Source organism: Synchiropus splendidus, chromosome 10, assembly GCF_027744825.2.
Source record: "Synchiropus splendidus isolate RoL2022-P1 chromosome 10, RoL_Sspl_1.0, whole genome shotgun sequence".
Taxonomy (NCBI): Eukaryota; Metazoa; Chordata; class Actinopteri; order Syngnathiformes; family Callionymidae; genus Synchiropus; species Synchiropus splendidus.
In genome coordinates this window covers 18,213,295-18,230,222 of record NC_071343.1, presented here as the reverse complement: position 1 = coordinate 18,230,222, position 16,928 = coordinate 18,213,295, and the positions used below count along the sequence as shown (strand labels likewise).

Below are 16,928 nucleotides of genomic sequence, written 5' to 3'. Positions count from 1 at the left end.
ACCAACTTCTAACTTTCTTTCAATTACACATACCTGTCCCACCTGTCAACTCCCATCGGACTTTGACATTTGGCAAATACAGCAATAACAAGCACTACAGCCTGCAGTTACTGCTGATGTAATAGCATTATCATCTCCAGCTTCCCACACAAAAATCACACCTGGTTTTGTGAAGAATCCAAAACCAACTAAGCACTTTCAGTGTTCACTTTTTACTTTGCCTTTCCACCAACTCTTGGGTTTAAAATCCGTGCACTTTGGATGGAGGGAATAGCAGATCGCCACTGTGTTTGTGTGTTGTGTTTTATAAGCAATTCCACCCACTGTGAATCAAACACCCCATGAGAGCTGCTGGGATGCCAATGACTCAGTGCTGCTTTCTATTTTGAGTTGAGTGAATCCTCTCGGAGTCTGACAAAAATGATCGGGCCTTGATAATGAAGCAGCTGGAGCAAACCTGTTTACGCTGAGGTAGCCAGTGCTATTGTACGCACCACTTATGACGGGTAAATAATGAGCAAAACATCAGGTGGAAAACATGGGACAAAGCCCTTTATACTTAGGTTGTGTTTTCTTCATTACAAAGTAATAACCAGCGGAAGGTTTTGACAATTTCTGGAATATCACTGCTCATGTTTATCAAAGCTACTGAGAAAGAGCATTACATTTGATCGGCATCAATGTGCAGTTGTTCTAACAGCCACCAGGAGTGCTGTTGTTTTTGTGGATTTTAACATGTATATATTTTTGCCACTCTGTAAAAGTGTCTGCGATGGTGAATAATAATCTTTCTATCGTGTTCAATATTCAGGCTATTCAATTAATACTTGATTTCATCATTGTATAGAAATACGAGAGCTAACTCTTCTCTCATGGATCTGGCCACTGTTCATGGTATTGTGCGGAACCAAGTGGAACAGAACCAAAGTTCGAGTAATATCTAGAGTACAGGGGGACTTGGGTTCAAGGTTACAACTTCTGAATACATTAAATACACGAACAAAGACAGACAGAAAGAGGAATCGAGGGTGTGGCTGAACTGGGAGAGAAACATGAACAGAATCGAGTAAGAAATCTGAAAACAGGAAGCAAATGAGAATCAGAATACACAGATCTGACACACACAATACATACGGCTGTCAGTTCAGGCTCGTGGAAAATACCAAATACACACATATACAGGTCAGAACTCATGGAGTATTTTCTATAGATAAATAAGGTGAACACTGTCAGAAACAGGAAGCGTGCAGCAGTCCGAACTAGCTCACATATATCATATAAAAAGCTTATTGCTGCGTTCCAGTCAATGTTCCCTCCAATTTTTCATGTGTCTGTCAAGCTCTCTGCTGTAATAGTTAAAAACAGTGATGGGAATTTAACAATTTGCATAATTCACATTGAGGAGTGGACAATGTGTGAAATTTGAAAATAAAAAAGGTAGAAATAAACAACACAATTGTGTTTGAAATGCATAGATGTTACACATACATGTTAAACCGAATAATAACAGAATATATATTCAAACTATATATGTAGAATCTCCAATGAGTAAACTAACTATTGGAGGGGGACAGAAAGCAGAAGAGAAGACAAATGAGTGGCTTCCTTTGGAGTGAAGAGCATGAGGCATTGGGGAGAGCAGGTGCGGCGTTTGCAGGTAAGGTCAGATGCAGCTGTGTGCCACTAACAACAGCCAAGTGCGCGGCAAGAACAAGAGGAAGAACACAGTAAGAGTACAGACAAAATAAAAGCAGCTCATGACAGGAATTCCCCTCTTAAAATGAGCATCTCTCCACGTTCCATTGTAGATAAAAGACCAGCACAGTGTGCGTGCACCGCCAAAGCAGAAGCTTAGCACGTATCCAAACAAACAGCAGAGGTGAGAGCAGACAGCAGCCCCAAACTCCTGCTCTGGGTCGCTCTCATCTATTGACTGCATATTTGCCAGGGTGAATGCTGAGCAGGCACATTAGAATGAATGGATAGTTTCGACACTGGCTCAGTTTAATGGAGATAGCAAAGACAAAATTTGATGTTCATGTTGAATGCAGTGTTTGCTTACAATTTCTGTAAATATGGTCCAGAGTGGAAAGTTCTGGAGGCAATATTGCCATCATCAGCTAGCAAATCTTACACAAGAGGCTCGCCGTACTCTGGTAGTAGCTCAATTCACTGTGACTGCAAACAACATAAATCATGTCGAAAGAACCGTCTGACATGACTTGGAAGCTAAACTTTCAAAAGACCCTCCCCTTTTCCATTACGGAGGTACAGTGGAACCTCGGTTTTCGAACGTCCCGGAGTTCAAACAAAAATTTCGAGATTTTTTGCTTCGGATTTCGAATGAAAATCCAGAACTCGAATGCCCCCGAAAAAAGCCGGAAAAACCATAACGTGTGCGCACCGATCACGCACTTTGTTATTGTGTATAACGGAGCCTCTGTATGCAGACGTGTCCCGTTAGCTACATTTACTGACTGTTTTTCCTTCATATTGAATTGTAAAACCTTGGTAGAGTGTCACAGGGGAGGTGCTCGCTCTCCACACCTCCGAGGCTGGAGCTCACACTCCAGGGTTCGATGTCCTGTTGTGGGCTGGAGCTGGGACAGGGATGAGGCGAGTCTGGGACAGAGCTAAGTTACTTGGTTTATGACTTTGTCACAGCCAAACTGCACAGAAGCGCACATTCAGAGCTGGACACGCACCGGGCACCTCTTCACTTCTGGAGAGACCTCACTCACTCAGCAACCCCTCCCACATGCAGCGGCCACACACATAGAGGAACAGCGCACCTGCAGCAGACACTCTACATTCACTCCTACAAAAGCCTATTTTAAGGCTTGGAACGCATCATTTCTTTTTCCATTCATTGCAATGGGAAAAAATGATTAGATTTCGAACAGCCGTCTGGAACGGATTGTGGTCGAGAACCGAGGTACCACTGTAATTACTACCTGACTTCCTGATCACACCTGCAGCGAGGGACAGAGGGTCGCACCTTGTGACAAGCAACTCTTCAATGGCCCAGGAAATGTGTCATGTTCTTTGTGTGTAACCAATGGCATCAGTGATCTTCAGTCTGAACCTTATGGCAGTCCCCATTGTCAACCCTGAACATGTTTAGGGCCCTGTTTGGAAGTAGCTACTTTTTAGATGCAAAGATACAGAGATATTGAAAAGTACTGCTGGTTGCTCCTTTGCATATGAACTGACAAAATGGTGAAAGGCAGGCAGTGGCCGTCGCAGTGTGTGACAGAACTACAAGTCAAGAGATTTATATTGATGTTTTTGGATTCTTGGTTGGTTGTTAGAAACACTGTGAATTACCTTGTTATTTATAAGCCTGGTATTTCAAACTGGCTCTCACTATAATGCATTAATTTGAATTGAAAATTAATGTTTAAAATATGTGCAACTTGTGAACTGTCCTTTACTACACTACACTGCTGTGAGGTCAAGCGCAGTGTGGCTCAAAAGTCTCTTCATATTGTCATTTCACTGCATGTCCTGGCAGCAGAAATACTCGTGTGAACACAATGCTTTCTGTGAATGGACACATGTACAAAGAATTCTTTTTCCTTTCTGAAAATAGTAGGCTACATCTAGACGTAGCAATAGACTAATAGCAAAATCATAATTCTCACTGGTGCTGTTTCCTTCATTTGACCTGATAGTTGTGCTGAATGTGCATTAGTACTGGATGGAGTCAGCCCAATGGTCATTTCTCAGGTCAATGGGAAATATCACCAAAACAAATCCAGCACTCTCTGAGTGCTTTTATTGTTGTGTTTGCAATTATAAACGCATCTAACCTTACCGAGAATATTTAAATAAGAACCGATTTTTTCACATTTAAATGCAATATCATTACTTGTTTTGCAATGAACAAATGGTTTGAAATAAAATACTATATTCATTGTTTAGTTTTAGATTTTAGTTTGACTCAAACCCTCAAATAAGCATCAGACGTATGTTAAGTTTGTTCAAGTTTGTTGTTTTAATGATGTGATTGTTCATGCAGTCTGCTCTGCTTTTATGTCCTGTTCCCTTCCTTTGCTCTCCTGAAGCATCTCATCATCTAGATTAGGCACATTGCTGCTGCAGCCTCTCCAATGTGCTTTGAATGCAAATCGACAACAATACCTTTTACTTTTGCTCAACCTCATCCCTCCTTTACAAATTCTGCCAAGAGCCTTGGGCCCCATGTGTCGGAGCTGAACATCCGCTTGGTCCACTGCCTTTTTTACACTCCATTTCCTTGAATTCATCACCTCACTGCCAGCATGAGAGACTTATGGGCTACTCATGTGCCTTTCGCTACAGTGTCACTCTAAAGTGTTTCTCAGGCTGCTTGGCAACCCCAGCCTCAAGAGGTTATCCATTTTCCAGCGCCTGAGACACCAAACGGCTGGAACTCATACACTAGCTGTGGCCGTTGAGCCTGTGGTAGGTTGCTAGGTTGCTATTGAAAGTCTGGGTTTTTCCTTTGTGTGGATGGATAGAGTGATGGATGCTTCCGTTCCTAACAATGGATCCATGTCATCGACCTCCCCTGGCAATGGAGCACACATCGGTGCGTGGATTCTAACTCGCTTCTGCTTTTATCTTTGCAGATTCTGAGACAACAGAAGATGAAGGCGACCAATATGAGACCAAAGATGATGGTGGGGATTTTGAGGACCAGCCTGCGTATACAGGTATTAAGATTGCCTCTGACTGTCCTAGTCAAGTCACAATTGATGAATATCATGAGCAAAAACTTTTTCAACATTCTATTCTATGTATTATGCTAAATAGTTTTTTCATGTGAATAGACGTTTTTCACTGCACCAGTTGAGGTGCACCACATTATACAATGTGACATCATAACCAAAACACCCAGATGGAAGGACACAACAAGAAATGAGATCTCGCAGATTTGAGCAAAAAAAAAAATGCAGGGTAGAAACAAAAGAAAATCTTTTGTTCTGTGCACTTTATGTAGTTTGCTCATCTCTGAAGCTCTTCCAACCAGATGTTGAAGCTTATATGATCCTTCTGGGCTCAGATATTAAAATGTACTTTAACATTTACTTTAAGACTTTTATTAAATTAAATTATTATTTTTAATGGCATATCACCTCCAATTGTGCTAATATCACAGCCCTAGTTATATCATCTGTCTGCTTGTCATTTAAGTCTCCAGTCAGTTTACTGTCACAGATTACTGTTACAGAGTATTTTATTATTCTTCAGTGGCGTGTGCTCCAACACAGATGTGAATGTTTTAATGCAAGGTAAAGGAGCCGAACTCCTACTACACACAAGAAAGAAGACTCTTGTGCATGAAAGTGTGTAATATAGCGGCAATAACTGCCATGATTTAAGTCTTTCAGTAAGCTATGTAGTTTGTGATCTCAGGTCTTTGGACAGGTGTGATGCTGGTTTGGCCTGAATGTGCTCTGGGCTCCTCAGATGTTGTGAATGCCAGAGAGTTTGTGTATACGCTCAGACAATTAAAAAAATGAGAGGGAACATTGAGGATGAGGATCATTAAAACTGTCATTGCTGTTTCAATGCTGTTTGACTCAGGAAATGAAAGAGCGCTGCCGGCTTTTTATGACGTTCTTTATAATCATCCTATTCAATTATCTCTTTGCGCAATGATGATGATTTATTTGCTTCACCTTCAAGCATTTCTAACAGATCGCCTTTCTTTCCAGTGATGGACAGATGCACAGAAGATGGAAATCGAGCGCTCAGACCTGAAGATACTACAAGCACAATCAGGCAAGCAAGGACGATTTTAAAATGGAAAGGCCACATTTAAATGTAGTGTATTCTGTAAACATCTGGCATCTGGTGAGGCCACAGTGGAACAGGTGTAACCGAAAGTGACCTTGGGCGTGAAGCTACTCGCTATATGTTTATAGGCATCAGGCCCTTTTCGACATTGAAACCAAGGAAATAAATAGTGGTCAGTAGTGACAGCCTCATGAAACAGCTTCTTCATTTTCCACTGGATGGCACTGTCTGCTCCAAATCTTTGGCGTCGTACAACCATGTCAGTGAGACCGCACTTCATTTTAAAAGTGCGAGCCCCACATGAGGACACTGTTTCATGAAGCTTCAGCAGCCCATCACTTCCACACAGCATGACTTTGCCCCAAAAACTCAACTCCAGATGTTATTGAATATGTGAACTTTTGTCTTGAGGACTAAACTTGGACACTTGTTGTCAATAACTCATTGAATTCTATACTGTTTTATCTATTCTTTCAGGAGCCAATCTGCTGAGTTCACAAGAGAATCACCACCCCAAGTCCTGCCACCCCCATCACCAAGACTTATCAAGAGGCCCTCCACCTCTCCTATGTCTAACCGCGCTGGATCAACAACACCCATCAACCTGCGTAAGAAAATCGTAGTGCCAACTGAATACCAAGATACGGTGCCGGGAGAGTTTGAAGAAAAGGTTAAACAGCCCAAATCTACATCCCAAAGTAGCACCCAGGAATCCAGACCACAAACCCCATTAAGCGATTACACAAGGAAAGAATATACCGCCAGACCCTCCCCGAAACTTACGAGGGCAAGCTCAAAGGTTTTTGAGAAGGTCCGTGGGCTTGAGGAGCGGAGACGTAGCCTAGACCTTCCGGAAGGCTCTATATCTGGCAGGTCCTGGGCTGGGTTTAATCGCGCCGGCTCTGTTGATTCAGACGACGGAGGAAGCCGTCTCGGTATTTCCAGAGAGAGCTCCAGAGAAGATCTAAGAGAGGCTCTGAAAGAAGATGCAGCTGAGCGAAGGACTATGTTCAGACAACGGGCTGCTTCTCTGGAGGAAAAACCACGCTACTCCCAAAAAGTTCAGGACATTGAGAACAAGTTCACAGAGGAGCTCCAACGAATCAAGAAGCTTGTTGGTAAACCTCATATGAAGAAATCCTTCTCAACTGAGCAGCTTACCTTAAAGGGGAAGCAGCGGCAACCTTTCAGAAAAATAGAACCTATTCCTCCGCAAGTGCTGCAGAAACTTCAGGAACGTGAGCGCGTCCAGTGGGCAAAAGAACAGCGAGAAAAAGAGCTTAACCAGCAACCAAAAGTACAACAAATCCAACATCAGAAGACGTCAAGTCCGGGTGCAGCAGTGCCAGAATCGATGCAGTTATCAGACTTACCTGGACAACGTCCCATCCGAGAATTAAGTCGTGTCAGTCCCGTGACAGAGATCGTTCAGAGATCCTCATCGCCTGCACTTCACCTACAACAAAGAGAAGACTCTCCAAGTAAGAATATTGCCGAGATGACGCTAAGGAAGGTTGACCGTCGACCACCTAGTCCACTGGTGCAAAGAGTTACTCGAATACAGGAATCCTCTCATTCTCCCGACTCTCCCGTGCAAGCCTCTCAAAGGGATGAAACATCTGGGAGAAGGACACCGATAGAAGTGAAGCTGAGGAAAATCGAAAATAGACCTGAAAGTCCACTGGTACAAAGAAGGGCAGGAGTCATACAAGAACCAGCCGCCACTGCTCCTGTCAAGCCCCAAATGATGACAGCGGTCAGTCCAACTGAGGAGAAAATGGAAGTGGATCCCCCCAGACAAGTGTCCAAAATAAAAATCCCCACAATTATTGTGGAAGATGAGAAGATGGAGGAGGAGCTTCCTGTGAAGACGAATGCACAACAGCCAATCACCAACCAAGCCAGCCCGAAAGATCGGCAACAGCAGAAAACCAAAGGAAAGAACCGTCGAATGCGACCCATGTCTCCAGAGCAAGGTCAGGCATTCGCAAAGTGGCATGTGACATTGAAATGTTTTATGTGACACTGGGTTTTTACTGTAAATACAGACTCTTCAGATGATTCTTACGTGTCTGCTGGAGAGGACCCAATGGAAGCCCCTGTATTTGAGTCTCCATTACGAGACGTTGTTGCCTCTTCTGGTTCCGATGTACAGCTGAAATGCATCATTGCGGGAAACCCAACTCCTGAAGGTAGTAAATGCCTGTTGATCACCGGATGAAGATATTTAACTTTTCTTTCTCTCTTCTAATTTTCTACAGTGGCATGGACAAAAGACAAGAATGGAATTACCAACAGCCCTCGCTTTACTGTCAAAGTGGAGGGCGAGCGACACAGTCTGCTCATTAAATCTGCCAACGTAGGTGATGGAGGGAAGTACTGCGTGACAGCAACAAATAAGGAAGGCAAGTCGTCCAGCTGCGCGACACTGATGGTCAAACAAGGTCAGTTCCCGTCCTGCTTTTGTGTCTTTATTATATACAACGGAGCAGAGTCTCTTAACCGTAAGAGGTTTTTTGTTAAGTCTGTCCTGGGTTCCAAAAGCCTTTAAGTGTTTTATTTGGAATTTTTAACTTTAAAATGTTAACTTTTAAAGGCTTGTATTTATGTAATATCCTCCAAACTTTTACTGAGTAATGCTTCACTGAGAGTTTAGCCGTCCACCTTCGTGGTTGAGCAAGTGCAACCTTTCTTTGCTTATCCCTGAAAATAATATTTTTTTTTTACTTGTCACTGATATAGTTAAAAATGTACTTTTTTCTTAATTTGCTTGTCATAAAAAAGATTATAAATACGCATTTTGAAATGTATTTTTAATGTATATTTTGCAATATTTAAATATAAATAAATATAATTTACAAAATTGCTGCCTCATGCAAAAAGCTCCATTGTACATTGGGATAGAAGCGGATATCATGAAAATGTCGATGCTCTGTGCCCATTCCGGTTTCAAGTGATCGTACTGTAAATATCAATCACCAAAGCCTTTAAAGCACCTTAAATGAGTCTGTTTGTGAACAAAAACAAAACGTACTTGTCGTGTCATGTTGGCAATATGTTAGTTGCTGCATTTCACCATATAAGCTAGTGTAACAGCGAACCCATGTGACGTCACTGAAACGCTGAGATGAATCTAAAAACTGACATTCCTCAGTTCTCATAACGTAAAATGTGATCCGTAGGTTAAAGGAAGTGTTTTCTGTAGGCGCCATGACTCAGACATGCAAGGACATGGGTCTTTCATACTTCCGCATATGTTTCGGTGACGGTTCGTCTTGCTAGCTTGGTAGATAACTCTTAAAATGTGGAAAAGCATAATAGGGTCCCTTAACTTTCAATTTTGTTTTGGACTGCAGGTGGCAGTAACGTTCTGGAACTCAGTAAACAAATAAGAATGAGCTGGCGTCAGATGTAATTTTAGCTGTATTTTTTCTAATTCAGAGAGTCAGAAAACAACCCCAACGTAGTCATCTGTTCCTTCTTCCACTACCAACAGTTCCTGGAAATGTCATGAGTTTTTTCACAGACAAAAATGACACCTAAGTTCCTTGGCGAGAACAGTGATGAACCCACTTTTGTGCATGTACTTCATTAGCTCATTGTTTGGAACTCAGCATGAGTTCAACTGTGCCTCCACGTAAACTGACCACCCTTTGAATAATGCTCATAATCATGATTCAATATCATTGAACTACAATGCACAAATTGCCTTGGAATATATGAAAAAAAAAAGTTTTTTCCCACTTTTTTTGAGATATAATTTGAACGCCAAGACATGGAATGGATTTATTAGAATAATTTATTTAAAAAAATATGTGATCAGATCATCTCTGTAGTGTTCACCAGTAGAAGTGGGCATGACAGATGACAGTTTTCATCTGGAGCTATGATCGAACCTCTCAGTCACAGGCCATAATAATTTTATTTTGAAATGGCTCAGCAACAGGCTGCTTGTGTCACGTTAAACATGCATGTTGAAGCACCAAAATAATTCTTAAAAAAATTGTTTTAGACCAACTAGTTGACTCATGAGAATAGAAAGTGGTCATCTTACTAGCATGAGTGGAAATAATGAAGGATGTGTCCCTTTGTTTTGTTCCACTGGAAGGTATTGGAAGGTAAGACTGGGAAAGCCCAATGAGGGAACAGCATTCTATTTGGATGCCTAAGCAGTGCCGTCACTTGTCTGCTTCATAGTAACTGAGCACAGAGTGTTTGAGAGTGTGGGCGAGTGAGACGTGTTGAGTCGATCAGTGTGGCACTAATCCGGGTTCCTCTGCGACTTCAAACTTGGTGATATTTCCCATTGTGCATCGGATCATTAGAATTCTCAGTGAGCTGTACATGCCATATATTCCATGTGAAATGCCTCCCGTATAGTTACCATAGCAACAACGAGGGAAAGTGAACCTATAAATTACCTACTGAGGCTCACTGGCTCCTCTCACACTGACTCAACTGCTGTTTGGAAATCACATTTGACATTTTGAGTTGTTTGAAAAAGAGCTTTAAATAAGCTCCCCAGTTTCTTCTTCATCGCACGCACTCTCCCCGCGCGTCCATCAGTTAACAACGCAGAGACTCAGAGCTGGCATTGACTTGATCGACCGCATGTCGATGTTGCAGAGTCTGCTCCAGAACCAAGGGGGATCCTGGGAGTGCCAATGGACATCAGCAGCCCCATCACTTCCGATGAGGAGTATCTCAGCCCCCTGGAGGAAGGCATTGATTTTGGAGGGCCGGAGCCCAGGAGGATCCTTGATACGCGCTTCAGGAAACCACCGATGTTCCTTGTGAGGCTCTGACTACAATTCATTGCGGCTTCTTTTATTGATAATGTGATGACCCTGGCTGTAAATAAAGTCGCCAGCGCAGAGCTCCAGCCATGGGCTTGTTAATAGTGTTGCCGCTGCTGGTATTGAATGAAAGGAAGCCAGACTTTTTCATTAAGTTTGGGCTTGACAAAACCAGACACCCCTTAACCTTTAGCTGTTAAATGCAAACATATTATTATAAAACATGAAAAAAAAAAAAACTGTTGTAAGTACTTCTCATTTTTTCACAAAAGCAAAATCTTGACTCACCAACATGTTCTTATTCAGCCTGGGGTTTTAATACATTATTTTCAATTAATCAGTTATTGAATATATATGCAAATAACAGATTAAAAAGTTTGAAGTTTCTTTCCCAGGGAACATTTTTTTTCATTCCTCCCATTATACAACGCCAAAACAACAGTGAAGGAGACTGAATTTCACTTTAAGGATGGAAACACATAGTCAACAGTTCACGCATCATTGGAAAACTTCCTCCTCATGTCAAAGCTTATGTGTACAGATTCAACTTCAATTTTGATCCTCAGAGTCAAATATTAAAATATCATTTATCACAATTAATTAGTTATGAACTGCTCATAAAGTTTACTAATTTTGGTAACTGAATCCTTCGCATCTCTTTACAGGATGTAACTGCTGATATGTGCATCATTTTCTAAAAATGTCATGTTCAGTTGCTTCTGAACAAAGTCAGCATGACCTTCATATTGTCAATATGTGTTTATCTTTCTGACAGACCACAGTCAGTGATCAATCAGTCATCGAAGGACAGGAAGTCACCATGTCTGTCCGGATCAGTGGACAACCTAAACCCATGTTGTATTGGTAGGTCCTCTCACTTGCAAACTGCAGGGTTCTCTGTCAACTGTGTGTACCACCAAAGGCACCAAAGAGCCAGAATAACAACTCAGATGTCAGGGAAAGGTTCCTGTGCTACGTGTACACTTGTATAGGGAGGAGGAAATGGGCAGTGTTCGTGACTGGAGACGGACGATATTATTACGTCTCAGCGATAATGATTTCTCCAGGGTTGCTAAGCAGACATTGCTTTGCATTGAAGAAATACATTCCCCACGTGTAAAGTTGAGGTGCTTTATCACTACTCTGCCTCTACATCGCTGCACCATAGATGGAACTTGAGGAATTGTCTCTGTATTCTTGTGTGTTCCTGTATGAGTCGTTCTCTTGTTTGTCAAACAGGCTGAGAGATCGAGTCACTGTGAAAACTGGTCCGCGCCACATTGTCCGAGAGACCCAGGACAGCACTTTTGAGATGACCATCAAGTCAGCAGTCAGATCAGACACTGGGATCTACACGTGTAAAATCATTAATGAGTACGGGACCAAGCAGTGTGAAGCGAAGCTCGAGGTGAAATGTGAGTAAACCGTGACCACCGAGCATGAGCCACTGAATGTAGTGGTTCACAGGAGGGAACATAAAAAGCCATTACTGCGGCATTAGAATGATTTGTTATGATGCTGGACAATTTATTTGGAATTAAATGAGTATTTTCTTGGGTGGGTTTCAAGTTAAGCATCAATTTGATTTAAATAACACTATTTTTTGGTACTTTCTACAATTTTGTTGATGCTTATTTTTGAATTTTTGGCAACATTAATTCGAGAATTTGTGATGAATTAATCTCAATTAATCGCAGTTTAATGGTATAAGAATTTTTGCCACAAGAAGCCACATTTTTCAATTTCAATGAATTTGGTACATTACTGAATGGAGCCATTCATACGTTTAAACAACAAAATATTGTTTATTTTGCATCGGTTTGACATGGTGGCGATATTCAAGTTTTTATATCACCTTATTTAAACTCAAGCTCTTTTCATTTCTTGAAAATGTTTGTATAAGAATTTCAATTTTATAAGAATTTCAAGTACATTCAGAGTAGTGGAAACCCTGGCCATTGTGTAAAGAATGAGATGTGTTGAATGCGAGTCCTTGGTTTATCCTGCTCTCAGCCACTCGTACAATGCTTCCATTAAATGAGGATTCACAGTAGTGACCACTCAGACACATGACTGAGTCATTTGTCTACAGCACCACCAGTTGAGCCTGGCCTGGCCATCATCCGCCCAGTCAAAGACATCACAGCGAAGGCAGGCGATAACGTGATGTTCGAGTGTCATGTTATTGGGCCGAATGACATGGATGTGGACTGGCTAGCCGACGGGAAACTGATCCAGCCGGCGCTGCTCAACTGCAAGATGCACTTTGACGGAAGGAAATGTCGCCTGCTTCTCAACTCCGTCCATGAGGACGACAGCGGGACCTATATGTGCAAGCTCAGCACTGCGAAAGGTTTTTTACTTCACCCAAAAACATTGAGTTTAAACAGCAAGCAGCTTATGATTTTCATTGTGTTTCACGCCTCAGAGGAAGTGACTTCATGTGGGAAACTCAAAGTCATCCCCTCCATTGAACCGCTGTTCACACGCAAGCTTGATGTTTTGGAAGTCATCGAAGGGAGGAATGCCCGATTTGACTGTAAAGTCAGCGGGACGCCGATTCCTAAAGTCATCTGGAGTCACTTTGGTAAGATTTGAATATGTGGTTTTGTCACTCTCCAAGTGGTATTGTATATTGTAACTCAAAGCTTGAGTTCAAGTCAAAGCTGAGATGAGTGACTCATCCCAGATGTATCTGCCAAACCGATCTGCCACACATCTGTTTGTTTGGAAGAGTTATTGTCCAGAGAAATGTTTTGTATGATAATATTGATCAGAACCGAAAAAAATCTATCAAAAATAAAAAAGTGCTATTTGGGAGATGTAATGTAAGAGTACCAAACTGAACACAAAAGATGGAAAAAATACTTTTTTTTGACAATTTAAAAATCAACACAAAGAAAGTCGACTGCAGGAAAAGAAAATGAAAACTGCCTGAAACTTGTTTGAAAGTTGTGAACTCTGAGAATATTAAATTCCTGGTTGGGTTCTCACATTTTGCCCTTCACTTTCGAACCCATCAGATCACCCCCTGACTGAGAGTGAGGATGTCCGTATTCTACAGGAGAGCGGCCGTCACTCGCTCATCATTTCCCACGTGACAAATGAGGATGAGGGCTTCTACACGGTGACGGCCACTAACCCTCATGGAGATGCAGAGAGTTCAGCTGAGCTCTACATCCAAGAACCTCGACCTGCCATCTCCTCGCAGATGTACGTGTGGATCTGTGTGGCAGACACTGTGCTCAGGGATACTGTAACGTGTCTGCTGTGCTTCAGGGCCAAGCTGGAGAAGATGCCATCGATCCCAGAGGAGCCGGAGGTTCCGGAGAATGAAGTGGAGCGTTTCACCATGCCCGATTTCATCAAACCTCTTTACGACCTGGACGTGGTGGAGGGAAAGGAGGCGGTGCTTAAGTGTAAAGTGGCTGGGTTACCGTACCCCACCATCTCCTGGTTCCACAACGGCAAGAAGATCCAAAGCACAGAGGACAGGAAGATGACACAGTGTATGTGGAGCAGGATCAAACAGATTGTTGTTAAAGTAGTTTGCTATTAGTTTAGACTCTGTGGCAAGTGGAGAGGAGCAAAGCAAGGGGTCGAGGGGTGACATGACTTTGTTACTGAGCGCCATAGTGTAGAGCGCCAATAAATGGAAGCCTTTTCCCCTTTGGTCCAAACAGATGCATTTATCACAACTGCATTTGATAAATGAGAAAAATAATATTCGTTTTATTTATTTTCCACTTGACAGTTCGAGATGTCCACAGTCTGGTCATCCGCTCCGTGTGTCACGCCCACGGTGGCGTCTACAAGAGCGTCATCTCCAACAAGATAGGCAAAGCAACATGCTACGCTCATCTCTACGTCACAGGTTATTTTTCCCTTGTTTAACAATTTTATGATCAACACCAAGCGTCAAAGATGTCCTTCATTCATTTTCTAAATTATTATTTGTTATTATTATTCTCAGATATTCTCCCAGACCCACCAGATGGAACTCCAGTCATTGAATGCATCACTGGTAAAACCATCACTCTGAGCTGGAAGAAGCCAAGAAGACTGGATCCATCAATTGGTAGGCGCAAAAATAAAACGTGTGGTTAAAATAAAATAAAATACAATTAACAGTCCATATCATTTCACACCCAAAGACTGTGATGTGAGGTCCTATATAATAGGAGAACACAATAATCTATCTATCATTTTTAGGCAGTGAAATGTATTTCTATTTACCTCTATTTATTTTTCCAAGAAGAGTGCTGTTAGAGAAGGTCCAGACTATATTTGACATCAATAGAAAAAAGCATTTCCAAACACGTTTCCGCAGCAGAAGCAGAGCATCTGTCTTTCAACATGTTTAGTCAACTGCAAAGTGCTGTCTTGCTGACTCCTCCTAAAACTGCAGCTCTTGCCACCACAAAGGTTCTTATTGAATGTTGAATGTAATGCGTCTTGTAAAGCTCTGCTGCTTGCTAACTGGATACTAGTGATGGGCAGTTTCATGAAGCAGCAGCTTCAGAATGAGCCTAGATTTTTATACCCACAGCGCCACCTATATAGCTCTGAAAATGAGGGCACTGCTTCAAGCTGATGAACCTCATAGACCAATTAAATTTCAAAAGGAGCCAGGTTGTGTTTTGTAAAGAAGGGAGGGGAAGAGGAAACTGAAAATAAAAATCTGGTGATGACATCATCAACACTTAAAAAAACGCTCATATAATGTTGGTTTGTTGTGTTTTATTTCATTTAAACCACATTCCATGTCAAGATTATCAATGTATCTCATAGATTTTAAAATCTACTTTCAATTCTGATGTATTTTAAGGGACAAGAAATGCTCCTAAAATAGCCAACAAGAAGAAGAAAGAAAAATAATCAAACGAGAAAGTTGTGTTTCAGGTGCATCATAATGAACAAAAAACGATGCAACAATGTCAGTTTTATACTTTGACTCCGGGAGGGCATATAAATACAGTCAAAGGGCCGCATTTGGCCCCCGGGCCGCACTTTGCCCAGGTCTGTCGTAGACAGAACAAGGTCGCCTGGTGTCACATTGCTTGAGCTGTAAAATCAATGGGATTTCTGAGCTGCTACAGAGCGAGAGCTTTCCACTGGTGCTTCACTGGTTTTGCGTTACTATAGCAACAGAGATGTCACGGAACATCCCTGATAAGCGAACACTTTTTAATGAATCTGTCTAAGCTAATGATGTTTATTAGACGACTGAGGAATGAAGCTCATCGATCTATGAGGCCGATATTTTAAGATTCAAACCTTTCACCTGAGTCCTTTCACTTGTCTATCCAGATGCCAGCACGTTGCTGTATGCGATTCAGCAGCAGGCGCTTGGCTCCATCCAGTGGATCATCATAGCCTCCGGCCTGAGGGAGACCACCTACACCATCAGCACCCTCTCCAAAGGTGTGCGCTACGCTTTCAGAGTGCTGACCATCACCCCGAAGGCCTTCAGCAAGCCCTCGCCTGCCACCGACCCAGTGCAGCTGGTCGACAGAGGTGAGGCTACAACCTCAAGCTGCTCCAGCCCAATGTATTAAAGCTGTGCCTCTTTCAAGGACCTTATCTGCACGAGGCTCCCGTGATCATAGACAAGCCGGAAATAGTGTATGTGATGGAAAACCAGCCCGTGTCCATCACTGTCACCCTCAACCATGTCAACGCCACTGTCATATGGAAGAGGTAACTATGGCCTTTCTATATCTTCATGCAGTAAGTGACTGACTCCAGCAAACATCAAAATCATAAGAGAAATCATTGGAGGAAAACTAAATGTCTCGGAAGTCACATCATGTACTGGTCCATTCCAGTCATAGAATTGATTCATGACTCTCGATTTCATTTGTGATCAATAACCATATTTAGTCTACTTACACCTAAACAAACCAAAACCCTGTGAAATGACATGACACCATGTGAGCATCGCAAAGATATTTATTTTTCATCGAAGAGTCCAACCAGCAGCAGAACCAGGGGCAAGTCATGTTTATCAAACTGTTGAGAAAATAGGAAAAAACCGAATAAAATTCTGTAAAAAATAAATATGATCAATTCATGTCTAAATATCATGAAATGACACATTTTAACTCCAAAGAAGATATAAGTTAAGTGTCAATTAAAGTATTGCCATAAAATGGTGCATTCATGAACAGTTTTTACTGTTGGGGGCGCCATCACTACCTTATTTTATTTTCAAGAACTTCTCCATTTGAAGATGTCAAGTCACTTCAGTGACACACTACTGCCACCATATGTGGCTAATGTATTAAAACTGAGTGTATAACAAAGGTGTATAACAAACAAACTTTTAGTGGCCCTCTAGGAGGCGCT

The 16,928-nt window shown here is 42.0% G+C and overlaps 1 protein-coding gene across 1 annotated transcript in view; it reads left to right on the top strand.

Annotated features, from left to right (window-relative positions):
- Positions 1 to 16,928, top strand: part of spegb (striated muscle enriched protein kinase b) — a 43,158-nt gene that overhangs the window by 10,082 nt on the left and 16,148 nt on the right. The window contains exons 2-17 of the mRNA XM_053877642.1: positions 4,614 to 4,697; positions 5,703 to 5,769; positions 6,262 to 7,760; positions 7,833 to 7,976; positions 8,046 to 8,228; positions 10,411 to 10,577; positions 11,356 to 11,444; positions 11,820 to 11,995; positions 12,673 to 12,933; positions 13,009 to 13,167; positions 13,604 to 13,793; positions 13,860 to 14,089; positions 14,335 to 14,454; positions 14,554 to 14,658; positions 15,891 to 16,097; positions 16,157 to 16,280. Of these exons, the coding sequence (XP_053733617.1) occupies positions 4,614 to 4,697; positions 5,703 to 5,769; positions 6,262 to 7,760; positions 7,833 to 7,976; positions 8,046 to 8,228; positions 10,411 to 10,577; positions 11,356 to 11,444; positions 11,820 to 11,995; positions 12,673 to 12,933; positions 13,009 to 13,167; positions 13,604 to 13,793; positions 13,860 to 14,089; positions 14,335 to 14,454; positions 14,554 to 14,658; positions 15,891 to 16,097; positions 16,157 to 16,280 (3,805 nt within the window). The remainder of the gene's footprint in view (positions 1 to 4,613; positions 4,698 to 5,702; positions 5,770 to 6,261; positions 7,761 to 7,832; positions 7,977 to 8,045; positions 8,229 to 10,410; positions 10,578 to 11,355; positions 11,445 to 11,819; positions 11,996 to 12,672; positions 12,934 to 13,008; positions 13,168 to 13,603; positions 13,794 to 13,859; positions 14,090 to 14,334; positions 14,455 to 14,553; positions 14,659 to 15,890; positions 16,098 to 16,156; positions 16,281 to 16,928) is intronic.